General features: G+C 38.3%; 1 protein-coding gene across 1 annotated transcript; it reads right to left on the bottom strand.

Annotated features, from left to right (window-relative positions):
• Positions 1-145: 145 nt before the first annotated feature.
• LOC149026164 (actin-related protein 2/3 complex subunit 1A-like) lies at positions 146-14,998 on the bottom strand. The gene is made up of 15 exons (XM_089146410.1): positions 14,648-14,998; positions 13,402-13,487; positions 13,161-13,237; positions 12,962-13,056; positions 12,823-12,892; positions 11,367-11,436; positions 6,199-6,272; positions 6,032-6,074; positions 5,787-5,868; positions 4,908-4,996; positions 4,694-4,779; positions 2,617-2,680; positions 1,175-1,272; positions 996-1,054; positions 146-884 (listed from the first exon to the last, which is right to left on the bottom strand). The coding sequence occupies exons 1-15, from the start codon at positions 14,715-14,717 to the stop codon at positions 820-822; spliced, it is 1,128 nt and encodes a 375-aa protein (XP_089002536.1). The 5' UTR covers positions 14,718-14,998; the 3' UTR covers positions 146-819.
• Between the last annotated feature and the right edge of the window lie 186 nt (positions 14,999-15,184).

Genomic DNA, 15,184 nt, shown 5'->3' on the forward strand with positions numbered 1-15,184 from the left:
CTCAGAGGTAGGGGAAGAACAAGTAGCTAGGCACAAGGTACCAAGGCGTAGAGGTTAGAAGGAGAGGAATAAGGAGGAGCTGGGCAGACGCAGTAAACAGGTCTCAAGTAGATACTTTCCGTACTTCTTCTGGATCAATGTTGTCTTTTTCGATGATTTACCTGCCGTACTTTAGTTGTGATGTAATCCAAATTTCTCGAGTTTGTTACAGTTGATCGAGAAGTTCTGATTTATGGTCCGTTTCAATTCCAGACGAAGGTGTATTCAGATGAAACCATGACTTAACTGTAAATGGTTTTTTTAAGGGCAGTCATTCATCTGATACACAGAATTAGCGGATCTGAAAAATTCAACAATGTGAAACTCAACTAAAAAAAAAAATCATTGCCCAGTCGCCACTTTGAATTTCACCAACATAAGAAAATGGAATTCACTCTGGATTCAACTGCATTTAGGCACCCGCGAAGTTGCCCAGTCGATGTCACCAGTTGAAGCTGTTCTGTTGCGACAGTGCATTCATGTCAAAGCCCCACAAAATGCTAAAAACAGGCAGTGGTCTTTCTGCCGGAAATATAACTGAACAAGAGCTCTGACCAGTGCCAACCCAAGTCTCCAGATACAACTCTAATGCATAAGAGAATTTGATCTTTCCAAACAAAACCACAGGTTTAATCATAAAAAGAGATGCCATATTGACTACACGCTTCATCCATCAGTAAACCTACCTGTTTTCCCCCTTTTTTTCCTTTCAAATACCATGCATCGCTAATTGAAGAGACTGAATATTTGATTGTTGAGACACTATCAAGAATCTTCAAATTATGGATATAAAGAAATATCTTCTTGGTCTTCTAGATTCCAGATGACCACTTTACCATCCAATCCTGAGTAAAATAAGTATCATATCAAAAGCTAACTTTTAGTAGGATAACTATATTAATAGTACATATTCCTCGGAAACTCCAGTAATAGAGCCATAGTAACTGCTAACTAACCAGAAGTGCTGAACCGCTTCACTCTACCATCCCCTGTTTTCTCAACTGGCAAAATACAACTACAATTCCAAGCATACGAGATGTTATGATTTCAGCATTGAAGACAACATAAACATGAAGAAAGACAAGAAAACATGGCAATATGATATGAGCTTGCTAGCTGGAGATCAGTTACATACTTTATGCAATTCTCGTGAACACCCCGAGGTCTTGAAGATTCAACTGCATCATTGCCTACTTGTTTTTGACCGTAAAGCTTCCCAAAGGCTTCAGAGAACTTTTTTTTTTTCAGGGAGAAGGGGGGGGGGGATTGGGGAAGGAGAATTGGTCACTCTAAACCAGATTCATGGGCAAAACAAGAAGCTGTAAACAATAATAGATCAACATAATACTCAGAGAATCAAAGCAGGCCTTTCAATTCCAACACCGTACCAATCATGCTTTCACAGAATGGGGTTACTTCAATACTTTTTTTTTCTTGTAAAGACACCAACAAAGGGAAGAATTCCAACTAAGGGTACAGTACACAGCATTTTAGCAAGACAACCAACAGATATTCAAAGTTGAACCTAGTCATACTTCAAATTACCAGAATATCAAAATTCTTTATCATTTAAAATGGTCAACCATGTGTCTTAACCTTTTTCATAATCATTGTTCAAGTTAAATCCCTAGTAATTGCAAGGGGCTTGTCTTATGCACCATTGAGCTCCCCATAGTGTCACATGATAGTGTTGCATGCAGAGCTGGGTGTTGGTATTGATATATGCGGAAGTATAAGGAGCCACTTAATCTTGAAACAACTCAAACAGACCTCTATTGAACCCCTATTAGTCCCCAACCTTTTATTTCTTTTTTCTTCTCTGCCTGGTCCCTAGAGACAAGTAAAAGGGGGGGGGGGGGGGGGGATTTGGGATTGGGGTTGAAGGTACTCCTTGATGATGAAGAAGAGGTGCCTTCTATATCAGGCAACAGAGAGCCAACCAAAATGATACTATGAAAATAATTATTTCAGAATTCTTGAACTTTTCGCAAGAAGTTCCCCTCTCACAATTCACCCTTTCAAAGATTTCACCAAGGCCATCAAGATGAGGTGATGTCACTTGAATAACACCTAGAGCGACTGCACTTAATTAGTAAACAAATACAGATATTTGTCTATAGGTTTCTCAGGACTGTTGGGTAGGCTACACTATCACCTGTGTCTATTTCTCTCCAAAATAAAACAAAAATTCTGTGGATAAAAAGTAAAGGGATGTAAGCAATATAACCCACCAATATAAAATTTCCAAGATCTTTGTAGGTTAATATAATTTACACAGCATGTCACTTTCATCATATCCTTCGCGAGGCTAATTTTGCTGCCAATGTTATCGCTAAAACTGTTGCTAAATCCCAGGCCTGGTTCTTCTATGTTGATTCCCCTCCCCCATTCTTATCCTGGGTTTTGTTGTATGATAATCTTAGATGTAAAATCCCCCAAGGCTTTGATATTAATACATAAATTCTTTTCCAACCCCCCCCCCCCCCCAAAAAAAAAAAAAAAGGGGGCATAATTTACACATTGTAGCTGCAAATGCCAGCATCATAGGGACACTAAAGTATGTGGACATGAAAATACCTGTGAACCATATTTTGAGCTTGATGGTGCCATCTTCCTCTCGCCAAGGAATTTCACGAAACCCCTGAAATCACCCCCCCAAAAAAAAAAAAAAAAAAAAAGGAAACAAAAAATACGTATGAAACAGATAAGTTGTCAGTTTTAAAATTGTGCAAAGAAGAGACAATTTGAGAAATATTCCTTCCAAAAACGAAGTGGAAAGGGAGATAATTGCAAACAAGGTTAAGTACAATTATATTACGGTTGGCCAGTTGGAAATAGGTAAAGAAATTCAATTATATGATGATTACATCACAGAACAACAAAAGAATGATGAATCTGAAGAAACACAGTAATAGGACTGAGATGTTGGGTCAGCGTACAAGCATTCATGAAATACCACTCCAAATAGAAACTAAAACTCGTGAGTCCTAGTTTATATAGAACTCAATAAGAAAAATCTTTATGCTTTCCTATTTACAATGACAGAAGACTACAGAATGAAATTCAACACCTAAAATTCCTATTTGCTACCTATGATATAGGCTCCATTAAAGAAACCCAATATGCTTATAACCAAGCCAACAGTCATGTATGCTAAAAGATGCCTTTTTCTAAGCATTTTGCCCGGATCAACCTGTGTGAGTCCGACACGGGAATCAAGAAATTGGACCCAGCCTAGTATTCTGTATGCTGCCCCTTTCTGGTCCTTCTATGTGAGAGAACTGCCAATCCTAGAACCTGTACTGTGGGCTTGGGGACGTCATTCTAACACCCAACTGAAGCTCTGAATGGGCCATGTTGGAGATTGGAAAATCCTTTTACCTCTAAGTCCCAATATGTTCTGTAACTAATAGGGGTGGCAATCTCACGAAATTCATTCAGCCCACCTGAGCCCAACCTAATCATCAACTGAGGTGGGACAAGTTCACCCAATAACTCAGACACTAAATGGGCTAGGCTTCAGTTCAATCCTCTAAACCATAGCAGCTATCAATACCAGGGTTCCATTCCCAAATTCGAAAACCTAAACACGGATGATGGCTTTGTTCCCTCTCTAGTCTTTGACATCTGAGTTTGAAGATGATGTCATCACATGCATCAAATGCTCCCCCAATACATCTGTCCCAGTGACTTATCTAATGTATTACTTGACTTATTTGATTGGTTTTTCAGTGGGATCTGAACCTCTGAACTGCTTGAAGAAATTGCCCTATGACAATTTTTATCTTTGATTAGATTTTTCTTCAGTATGCCTAAAGTCAAGCTCTAAATGCATCAAGGTATCCGTGTAATGGTAAGAATTAACTTTGAAATTTGAATCCACATAAATATGTTTTTACCCTTCAGCATCTTCTACTATTTCATCAGGGCATGTTCCACAATATTGTATATTGCAACATAGATAGGCCTACAATGATAAAGGTAGACAAAGTGAGGTTTTAGGGCAAATAGAGAAGTTTTTTGTGAAGTGTTGAAAAAGAGGCAAGCGCTGGGAAATAGGGAGCATTAAATCAACTCAACCCAGCAGTATTCCAACTAAATAGAGGATCGGTAAGGAGGCAGCATAAATGGAAATATTTAATGGGAGGTTAATGGGTTGAGAGGTGGCTCAGCTCTCCTAAATGGGTTGGGCCTGTAGCAGGATCAACCCAACCCAACCAGCCCATTGGCTACCCTCAGGCTATAATTGAAGGCAAAGAAAGAAAAGGAAAAAATCCCTCCTCCACCACCCCCTGCCCCCCCCCCCCCCAAAAAAAAATTTCCGAGGAGAGATATAGAAAGATAAATCAATCATTGTGTTATCGTAGTATGCCATATGTTTTTTCTCTCTTTTTTTCTTGGCTACGAAACATAACCTTGGTGACCAATTTAAAGAGCAAGAAAGTTTCTAAAATATTTTACCAGAGTGCCACAATAAGTAAAGCTGTGTAACTTTGTCACCTAGCTCATGGGCACAACTGGCATTATACTTGAACTGATTTCAAAGGAGTGTCCAGGATGACAGGGAATAGCCAAATTCACAGATTAACTCAGTAAAGATAAAATGTAAAAGTAAGATGCAAGATAACAGTTGTCAAAAAAGACCCCGACATACCATATGCCTCTTTCATCTGCAGCAAAAACCATAGGATTACAGTCAAATCCTACACCTATCACCATCCTCTCAGAGACAAATAAGACCTGAAGAACATGACAGGTGATGATTAAGCAGTCCTCAAAATATACAAAAAAACTTTGAAGTACAACAAAAATAGCAAAATAGATAAAAGTCTAGACTGTAAAGCTAACACAAGAGGATGCTGACCCACATCACGCAGAGGCAAATCACGGAATGCTACATTTTGAGCCAAAGGAGAAGGACCAACATCATCAACGAAGTATATTGTAGAATTGTGACCTGGAAAATAAAACAAGCAGAAAAAAACTAAGGAAGATGACAAATTTTGACATATAATACTTTCTTAATAGAAATCCATCAGAAACTAATAATAGATTGACAAGGCACACATATGTCCAGACACCACATTAAAGACGTTTTTTCTTCTTCTTCTTTTACCTACCGAGTACAATCTATTGTGGTGGAGGGCCATGTGACGGAACTCAGGCTTGCAGGAAGAAAAAGTCACCCCATACTTAGAGAAATAACCCAATATCAACTTCCAATTTTATCATATCTGCCCATTGGTTACAAGAATAATATATTCAAAGTTGTAAAACTAAGACTCCTGAACGGGAGGTAGAACCCAACTGACTCAAACTCAATCTCTTAATCCAACTTTAAAACTAAAATAGAGTTCAAAACTAACTAGCCTATATCCCACATGTCCTATGTAAAGAAAAACATGAGAAAGAAATAAATGACCACAAAAGCTCAGATAATAAACAAAAACACTACCAGCCCTTGTTAGACCAAGAACTCAGACTGGGTTGGTTCCATACGCTTGGGTTTCCAATCCCAGTCATGCTGATCCAACCAGTCGAGCACTACAGTCCGATTATTACCAAGGAACTCTGAAGGTGCAAAAATAATTTGGGCAAACAAAAGAATTGCAATGAACATTATGTATCATTTATTAGGGTAACTGCAGGAAGCACTTCTGAAGTCCAGATTTAATGCATGTCCAAAAAGGAATTGCAGTGTCCAAAACGTAAACTATTAAATTATGAAGCAGAGAGAGATTTCTGACCCACATAAGCTAAGGTATTGCCACTTGGGGACCATTTTACGCCAAAAGCCCAACTAAATGAAAGATCAAGCTGAATGATTTGCTGCTTGGAAAAAGAGAGAAAAAGAAATAGGTAACTTTTATAACATACGCTATTTCTCTTGAACACAAAGAAAAAGGATCAAAGAGCTTCATCATATTTTCATTCATTAGTTTAAGTTCCAAAATGTTGACGCTAAAAGGAGAGGAGGATACAGATATTAGACCTCTCCAAACTTTGCATCCGAAGAAAGACTTGATCCTGAATCCCTGGTTTGTCAGACAAATATAAACATGGATGATTTTGTACAAATGATCATAAGGATTCCTCTCAGAACTCTCTGGAGGCTTTTAAGGTTGAAGTATTATGTTCCTACTACTGGTTCAAACTTACCTTGTATCAACACCTTTGATAAAAGTGGAGAAAACTCGACATTTTCCATCAGTGGATGTTGTAGCAAGAAGAATCTGCAGTTAACAGTATTAAAAAAAATCATCTACCACCAGGAGAACAGGTTCCGGCTGATTAATTCCAACCCCCACACACCCAAAAAAATGGTGGAAGGAAATTTAATATATCATATGTCAAATACTCATGAAATCATGCTATCAGCTTTTTATGGAACATCATTAAAGATACAGAGTAAGTCAAACTCAGAGATCAAATGTGGTCCACCTCTTGTTAACTTTGAACAAGTCGCAAATTAATAATTTTTCTTATGAAAGGAATAAAAGTTCAGAATTGGATCCTGATTTTGATTACTGCAGAAACTGATATACTTTATAGATTTTTAAATAAAAAAGTCAGTTCATTTAATTAAGGGCCTGTCCGAATGAAACCTTTACAGGTGTATTAAGAACCCTTGTCTCACTCTCAAAAGTTTTTTAACTTAAGGGTATAAAAGGGTATGAAAAAATAGTTTGAAAGTGACATACCGTTCTATCAATTATTAAAAGTTGTCATTGTCAGTCATCTTTGTTATGGCATCTAGGCATACCAAGGCGTTTGAGGGGGCCTGGATGCAAGGCAACTAAAACACTGCCTAGGAAACCAAGTTAACACTAGTTTTTAAGGTGCTAGGATGCCAAGGCTTTCACCCAGGTATAACCTAGACAACTATGATTGTCAAGCAAATATTTTGGGTAGAGATGTTTTTTTTTTTGGATGAATAAATAATTAAAATAAACTAAGAACCATTACAAGAGAGATCCAAGAGGGGATCAAAGAGAAGGAAGGAGTTGGGAGTTGAGGCCCCAGGAGACAACAATGAGCATGTTCCTTGGGGAGTCAACAACCGGGGGGTGGGGAATAGAGCTAAGTCTAGCATAAACATAAAAAAAGATAGCATTTCAAATCGAGTCAATGGAGCGGGATTTTGAAGTCCATCGTTTGAGATTATGCTCCCACCACAGATGGTGGATCATGGCACTAAAGACAAGTCTACCAATTCGGTCACAAATGGAGGTACCAAAAAACTTGCTCAAGATCCAAGAGCAATCACGATTAAACCCAAATGAGCGACGCGAGCAGGGCCAAAAGTGGGCAACGGCTTTTCTCCAAAGAGAACTAGAGAATGGGCAAGAAAAGAACAAATGCTCAATGTCCTCAGTACCATTTCAACACAAAATACAGTTTGGGTTAGCAGGGATATGGCGGCTAATAAGAAAAGCTTGGGTGAGGAGGGCTAGGTTAAGGGCACACCAAAGGGTTAGCAAATGACGGGGGATATGATCTTTGAACCAGACAAGGGGGGGGGGGGGGGGGGAAGGGGAGTAGACAAAGTTCCAAGCTGAAGAAGTGGAGAAGGACAAGGTGGAAGTGGGGAGCTAGACTAATGAATCATGGCCGGAGGAGGAAATGTGGGGAAGGGAGTTCCAAACTTGTGTGAGACTATGGTGAGGGAGGCGGACCCACGAGCCATTTGAAATAAAAGCCGAGAGAGGGGTTGATTTGGGGATGCGGGTATCATAGACAGTGCGGGTAGAGATGTTTCATGACAATACTCACCCTCACTAGAAAAAATTGTGCAATAGTGAAGGGGCAAAATTAAGGTCATAAATTATACCTTGAGGGGTTTCAATAAAAAAAAAAAAGAGAAATTACATGGCACCCACCCTCAAAAAACTAGTAACCAACCACTAATATTTCCAAAAAACATGGCACCCACATGCATAATTAGAAGTTACCCACAGTTAAATTTTTCTGTTAAATGGGTAGTAAATTACCTAAATGCCCTTACCCTTATTTAAATCATTTAAAAATTGAATTTCAAATTACCCAAATACCCTCTAGGAAGGGTAATGACAATATTGCCCCTAGTTTAATACCCTCCCATCTTCTACCTACACCTCGCCGGAAACTGACCACCACCGCCGCTGCCGGATACTACCCCACCCCCTCCTACCGAAACCATGGATAATTGGATACTCGATAATGTAGTATTGTATTTGATTGATAAAAAAAGTAGCCAAATAGGACCTTTCACAGGGAATCAAATTCAGATTTGATAGACTTAAGATAAAACATAATTTAAATGTGAAAGAGGGCTGAAACTAGAGTGGTATTATAAGGATAATAACATAACAATACGGGCTGAATATATCTTTAAAAATAGGGGCAGAACTATGATGAAGAAATTGAAAGGACAATATGAGGGAATTGAAAATAACAATATAACACCCGGGCTTCACACCGCAAGGTGGATCAATTGGATCGAAACCAACCTACCTTGATCAAACACAAGGAGTCTCCATAGAGAAGGAATGCTAACAAAGCAATTTCATTTCCATAGGTAAGTTGTATCTTCACCTCTTACATAAGTCTTTTTATATAGCATTCTAAAGAGACATGAACATTAATGGTAACATCCAACCACTAGCTTACACCACCTACCTATTAATAACTCAACTACTACCAAACTCTTGACAAAAGGAGAACTCCTTTGAGAATGAGTTCTTTTATTTTCAAACCACAGCCCTTTTTATTGACTTTTCAAAAACTAGACTTGGGCTTAGGTCTAGACTATGAAGTTGAACATATGTGGGATAACTTTAACCCACTAAAACAGTCCTAGCCTATGAAAGCCATGGGCTGATTCAGGTGATAGCTTTAGGCCTTTGATGGGCCTGATCCAATGGGCTTCTTCTTTCTTAAATATGTCTTCAATACTGCATCACTCGATGCCATTGTGAACCAACTTGACGATATTCCTAGAGCCCCCTTCACCAATATAGGTGACGCAACGGCCATCCTCAACCTGGGCAGCAACCTTCTCAACGATGTCTTTGATATTGAGTAAGGCATCAATGAAGGGCCATGACTCTCCCCCCCCCCCCCCCCCCAAATTGATTTTGAAGATGGGAAAGAGAGATAGCGAACCAATTTAGGTTATCATATCCAAAACTTAGCCCAGTTTCATTGACCACTGCTCCGATGGTTGAAAAATCCTAATGGAAGCTTCAAAACAACCTTGCTGAAATTGTATTGTCAAAAATCCCTTTGGGAGAAGGGATAATTTATTTCGTCCAGAGTTTAGTTCTTTATGAAATTGATTTTAAATTGTTTTCAAGGATTCTAGCATTTTCAGCTTTGTTTCGTCATTTTTACAAGTATTTGACATCGACCACCTGTTTTTCACCTGCCCTTTCTCCCGTCCCCTTTGGGATAGAGCCCTTGCCTCCATTTGGCCCCACTCAAGAGCTCTCATGGGTTTGATCATGAGTGGACATGGATCTTGAGGAACTTTGCTTCTAACTCTATTTGCGATCGCCTTAGCAAGCTTGTCTTTGGTGCTTCCATTCATCACATCTGGTGGGAGCATAACATTAGGAGATGGACTTCCAAATCCTAACCATTAGACTTGATTTGGAAAGCCATCTTTTTAGATGTATCTTCTAGATTGCTCTCTCTCCCCCACCCCCGGTTGTTGATAGCCCCCAGAAATAGGTTAATTGTTAATTTATGGGGTCTCAGCTGTCCCTCCATCAGCTCTTGAGCAAGCCCTCTCTTCCCCCCCCCCTTCTTGGCTCTTTTTTTTTTTTTCTTTCTCTCTCTTTTTTGGTTTGTTCTCTTGGTTTGCTTGCTTGTTTTTAATATATTATTTATTCATCCAAGAAAGAAAAAGATCTGCAGATTCATCACATTATATCAATTTCATTTATAGCTTCAATTCAATCACATGTTCATCAAATACCCAGAAATTAAAATGGAAATCTAAGCAAACTCACTAGACTGCTTCAAGATTTAAATTAAAAGAACAAAAAATAGTAGCAATTAGGTTTACCTGATGGGACCCAATTAGAAGAATCTACAGAGGATGGAGAAGGTGAGAGGGCGCTTGTTTTTGCAGATTTATTTATCAAAATAGATCTCTTCGTTGGAAGAGTAAAAAATCGAGTGGTGAGGGTTGCTGATGTTCGATGGCTGCGATTTCTTGACTCGAGTTGTAAACGAGATAATGGTGACTGATTACAGACTTGATATTCCCTTGCAGTGGTGGAGATGGGGTGGAGAAGAAGATTGGCAATGGGAGGTCACATGGTGGAGATTGCCGGGGGGGAGAAGGAGAGTTGAAGCGGGAGGAGACACAGTTGAGATGGGGTGGAGAAGATGAGTTGCAGCGGGAGGAGACATGATGGAGACGGGTTGCAAAGGGAACCGGTGAAAGAGAGAGAGAGAGAGAGAGAGAGAGAGAGAGAGAGAGAGAGAGAGAGAGAGAGAGAGAGAGGGGGGGGGAATTTGGTAATTTTACTTATCAAGGGGCATTTGGATATTTCGTCATTTCCCTGCCCAGAGGGCATTTGGTAATTTAATATTTAAATTTCAAATGACTTAAATAAGGGTAAGGGCATTTAGGTAATTTTACTACCCATTTAACTATGGATAACTTGTAATTATGCATGTGGGTGCCATGTAATTTTGAAGATAATATTGGTGGTCAATAGTTTCACCCCAAAAATAGTGGGTGCCATGTGATTTTCTCAAAAAAAATTTACTTCATCTAAAATGATCCCATGTTAGGGCAACGTGAAGGAGAACCACCAACTGCTAGTTGGTGGGTTATAAAATGAGGGGAAGGTGCGAGGAAAGTATTTCGAATGTTTATGAGTGTTTTGGGCAGCCTATGACTGAGAAGCAGCAATGTTGACCTAGGGTGTGACTAATACTATCATAACCAAATTATCTTGCAGTAATTTGAATTTTGTGAGTCCATTTCTGTTGTAGGGGTTCCTATAATCCTGATTGTGGTACAGTGAAAACTGAAATACTTCAAGTGAAACCACTCACTGGAAAAAATTGTGTACAAATAAAAGGGCAAAAGTAAGGTTTAAATTATCTGACAACTTGAGGGGTAATAATCAATTATTTAAAATAATCTTGACTTTGATCAGTAAAAACAGATACCTTTCAACTGAAATCACCAGAAACTAGGAAGGTACATGCACCTACCAAGGTTTATGACCTCCTTCCCAACTATGATTTTGAATGGTATATAAAGCCCATGTACTTATTTTCAACAATAGAGAAATAGCAAAGACCACAAAAGGGGAGAATATCTGTACATTATCAGGATGCCAGGCAACACTTGTCACAGAAGAATCATGTTTTTTCCTGATAAGTTTACTGACCCACCTGGATAAAGGTACAACACCCAGAATATTTCATTAGAAACAGATACTAGAATCAACATAAAAATAAAATCAAACCACACAACAATTTACAGTAAAAGATGTCTACTGTTGAAGTTTGAAGAAAGTAACAATCTGCCAAGACATCACAGACTAATTTTTCTAAATCACACCCACCTTGCTTTTGGGTAATAAGAAGCTATGAACTAGTTTTACTGAAAAGTGATTATAAAGTAACCAGATGGTTGTTGTCAAAAACAAAAAATGTAACTTTTTAAGACAAAACGTGGCTCTTAGTAAACTAGACCAAACATGCACTCAACACTACGAAGATGCAAACCTAAAACAGCATAGGCTGGTCCAGGTGTCCTTTCACCAAGGCAGAACCTATGCTGTGCCCTCCATTGCTTTTAATGAGTATTCACTAGTCAACCTTCAGAACAATTTACTAAGGAACAGCATATAAGTCTGGATGCAACATTACCACACACAGATCAAATCATTTCCTTATCTCTTTTTCGCCTTCTTCCGTCTGTTGAAATTGCTCCCAACCTTATTCAGTGCCTACTCTGTTCCCCTTCCTTCCACTTTCCCCCACTCCATCAGCTCCCTACTGCTTAGTACCTACCAGTAAACAATTGCTTAGTTTGCACCAAATGCTTCTTTTTTCCCATTTCTATCCCAAAACTAGAGCCTGAATTTCAATTGTAACTTTATGTTCTTCTTTCATTTCTTTTCTTTTGGATAGAATTTTCAACTCAAAAGTCTTAGCTTTGCTGATGGAATCAAGTATACTCCAAATAAAGTGTGGCACACCACTAGATTACAATTACTGGATTATAATTTTACCTCCCAGTACATAGCAAGAGTTATTCTGATGTTGAGTTACTTTGTTCTACTAATTATAAACAATTGGTTCCAGAACACTGGTTTTGAATCAGGATGTGTGGACTCTGCCTAGGACCCAAGGTCCATCCATTACTTGCTGAAGATGCCTTCAAAAATAAAGTTTGAAATTATGGAGTATGGACTAGATCTTAATATTACTAGTCAGAAATGGGATGTGATACACTCAAACTTGGTGTCTACATCAAGATCTTTACTTCACAATAACAGAGTTGATTAGTGAAACAGGATGCATGTTGCCAACCCCATTAGTTGGCAAAAGATTTACCTGAACTTACTTGAGTATATTCTTATAATATTTAAGGAAAATAGTTCCTCAACAATGGAACATAAACTCATGGAGCAAAAGGGTAATTAGATAACACACACACAAAAAAAAGAAGAAGATATAATATGATCAAAATGACAAAATTCCAAGGAGATGTTTAGCAGCAAGATCTACGTGCAATTAATTCAAACATATAAGAAGTAAAAGGGTAGTTACCAATTATTCTCTTGTTCATAATAGCAGATACAAACAGTTTTAGCCCCACTTCCAACTGCAAACTTGTTTTCTGAAAAGCAACAAACAGGATTAGCATACATATGAACATTAATTTTTTTAAATTATTGTAATCCATTACCTATAGGGCTCCATTGAACACAAAGAGCAGCACGATTTAGCCTTAGGATAACAAGGGTCGGCACCCATTCTGATGCCTCCTGGCTCCAAACATATCTGGAAAGCAAAAAATTAAATAGGAAGACAAAACTAAATTTCACATCTCACAGGGTAGCATGTCATAAGAAAAATGTTTCTAATAATAAATAAGCATTACTCACGAGTTTCGATCATGGGAAACAGTAACAATCTTATTTGATTTTGCACTCCAATCAATCCCAGAAACAATTTGATCATGCTGTAAGAGAATGAAAAACAATAAGTTAAGAATGTTGACAAGTTACAAATTGCATTTTCAGGCAAACTGAGAATGATGAAAGATGTAACTTTAATATTCACTGAGTTTACTTGATCGTAAAACAAACCATTCTATTGAAGAAGTATAACATTTTAGCAACTTACCTTGTAAAGAACATGTACCCTCTCCCATTTGTCTTCCACGGATCTATAGATGTGGATCTCATTGTTGTTTGGACAAAGTGCAACCACTATCAAAGCCATCAGAAAAAGAAGGTGGGGTTGGGGTTGGCAAGAAAAACAGTTACAAATTGAACACCAGAAAAAAAGGAAGCATATCTGGTAGAAGTTCATCACTTAAGAGAATTCATAAGTTTGCCATCCAAAATTTGCAGCATAAACATAGAATACAGAACAGATAATTTTTAATACCATCAAAAGACCACACATAGGGGTTGACCAATGGTGCAACAGTAAGGTTGCTACATCATGATCAAGTAATTAGTCGAGTAACAGAACAACCTCTCTGTTAAAACAGGGTAAGGCTACATATATTATGACTCCCCCAAACACCCCCCCCAGTGGCTGGGAGCCTCGTAAACCAGGTATGACAAGTTGACAACTATTAAAAAAACACACCAAATTGTACAATCAATCACAATTGTAGTTCATTGGGAAAAAAATGTAAAATAACTGATGAAACACAACCAAATGTGAACTTACAAAAACATCCTCTGAGCTACAAAGATGAAGTAGACAAATAAGTTCTAAATACAACCAAACAAGAATATAAGGAACCTGGAGACATAAAGGCAGCTCTTCTAAAATTGAATGAAAATTTCACAAGAACCTGAAACATATCCTCGTTCCATATATTGGTCGGAGGCATGGTTTCCTTCCTTACTCTTCTCTCATAAGTAGTTACTGGAGAGCACCAGCACCGACTATGTACATTACATTTGCTGGTTGATTAACACTATGAGGGAGACTATTTTTATTTAAATCAATCAATTACATCTGCAAATCATTATTATCCGTTTTCCTATTTCCAAATAGAAGCCGCCGTAACTAGATTCTGCATAAACAAGCAATTTGATAAAAACAGTGCGTACCGGATTAGAATTTTGCTAAGCAGTTATGACGATCTGCAATTAAAAGTCAGTTTTCGGTCTTAATTCTTCCCAGAGACCAAATTTTAGAACAGAAATTTTTTGGGATATCACAAGTGATCTTCTATCTTTTTGTCAATCAAGTACTAAGTTAGTAGCAGAGCTCAGCAAATGGCTCTTTCTTTTTCTTTTTTTCTTTTCTTCTCGTTCACCGAATGTTCAAGCAAGTTGATTGATCAAGAAAATGAGAGGACTCTATTTAAGCACAACAGCAGATTTGAAAGGAGAAACGGTAAACTTACTGGAATGATCTGGACTCCAAGCATGGCAAGTGATGCACTGAGCGAATTGGTGAACTACAAGTGCCGTCATGGTTCTGCAAAACAGTATTCGCGGGGATCTCTTCAGCACATCAGAATTACCACCACTTTTCTTTTCTCCTTTTAATTCTATCTTTTCTTCCTGTAATTAGGAGGAACTAATCGAATCCAAAGTCTCACTTCTCAAACGAGATCGAACGTACGACACATTACAGAGCGAGCAAGAGAGAGAGAGAGAGGTGCACTGCAAGGCAGGATATGGGTGTGAATTGTGATGTGCGCGACGAGGCTGAAGAGGGGAAGAATTTTTAATTTTTTTTTGGAGTGAAAAAGAAGGGAAGAGTACTTGAGGTTACGGTAAAGTGGACCAAGAGCACTTATAACGTGACACGTGTTTATCAGAAGTTATGGAAACTTACAACCGTTGGATTATATTCAAGATTTTTTGTGCCAAATATTAAAGAAATTATTGGGAGTGAAAAGTAAATACAGAAAATGTTTGCCACACTCTAAGAACCC

This window comes from Hakea prostrata, chromosome 2, assembly GCF_041222555.1.
Source record: "Hakea prostrata isolate BN-2017 chromosome 2, UWA_Hpros_2, whole genome shotgun sequence".
NCBI classification, from domain to species: domain Eukaryota; kingdom Viridiplantae; phylum Streptophyta; class Magnoliopsida; order Proteales; family Proteaceae; genus Hakea; species Hakea prostrata.

What these genes read in the sequence shown, in the direction of transcription:
- LOC149026164 (XM_089146410.1), bottom strand. Translation starts at nt 14,717, where the DNA reads ATGACGGCACTTGTAGTTCACCAATTCGCTCAGTGCATCACTTGCCAT. An exon ending in CGGATGCAAAGTTTGGAGAG is followed by an intron (nt 5,869 to 6,031) that starts GTCTAATATCTG and finishes TTTTCCAAGCAG; the next exon opens with CAAATCATTCAGCTTGATCT. An exon ending in GTTCACGAGAATTGCATAAA is followed by an intron (nt 1,055 to 1,174) that starts GTATGTAACTGA and finishes TTGGAATTGTAG; the next exon opens with TTGTATTTTGCCAGTTGAGA.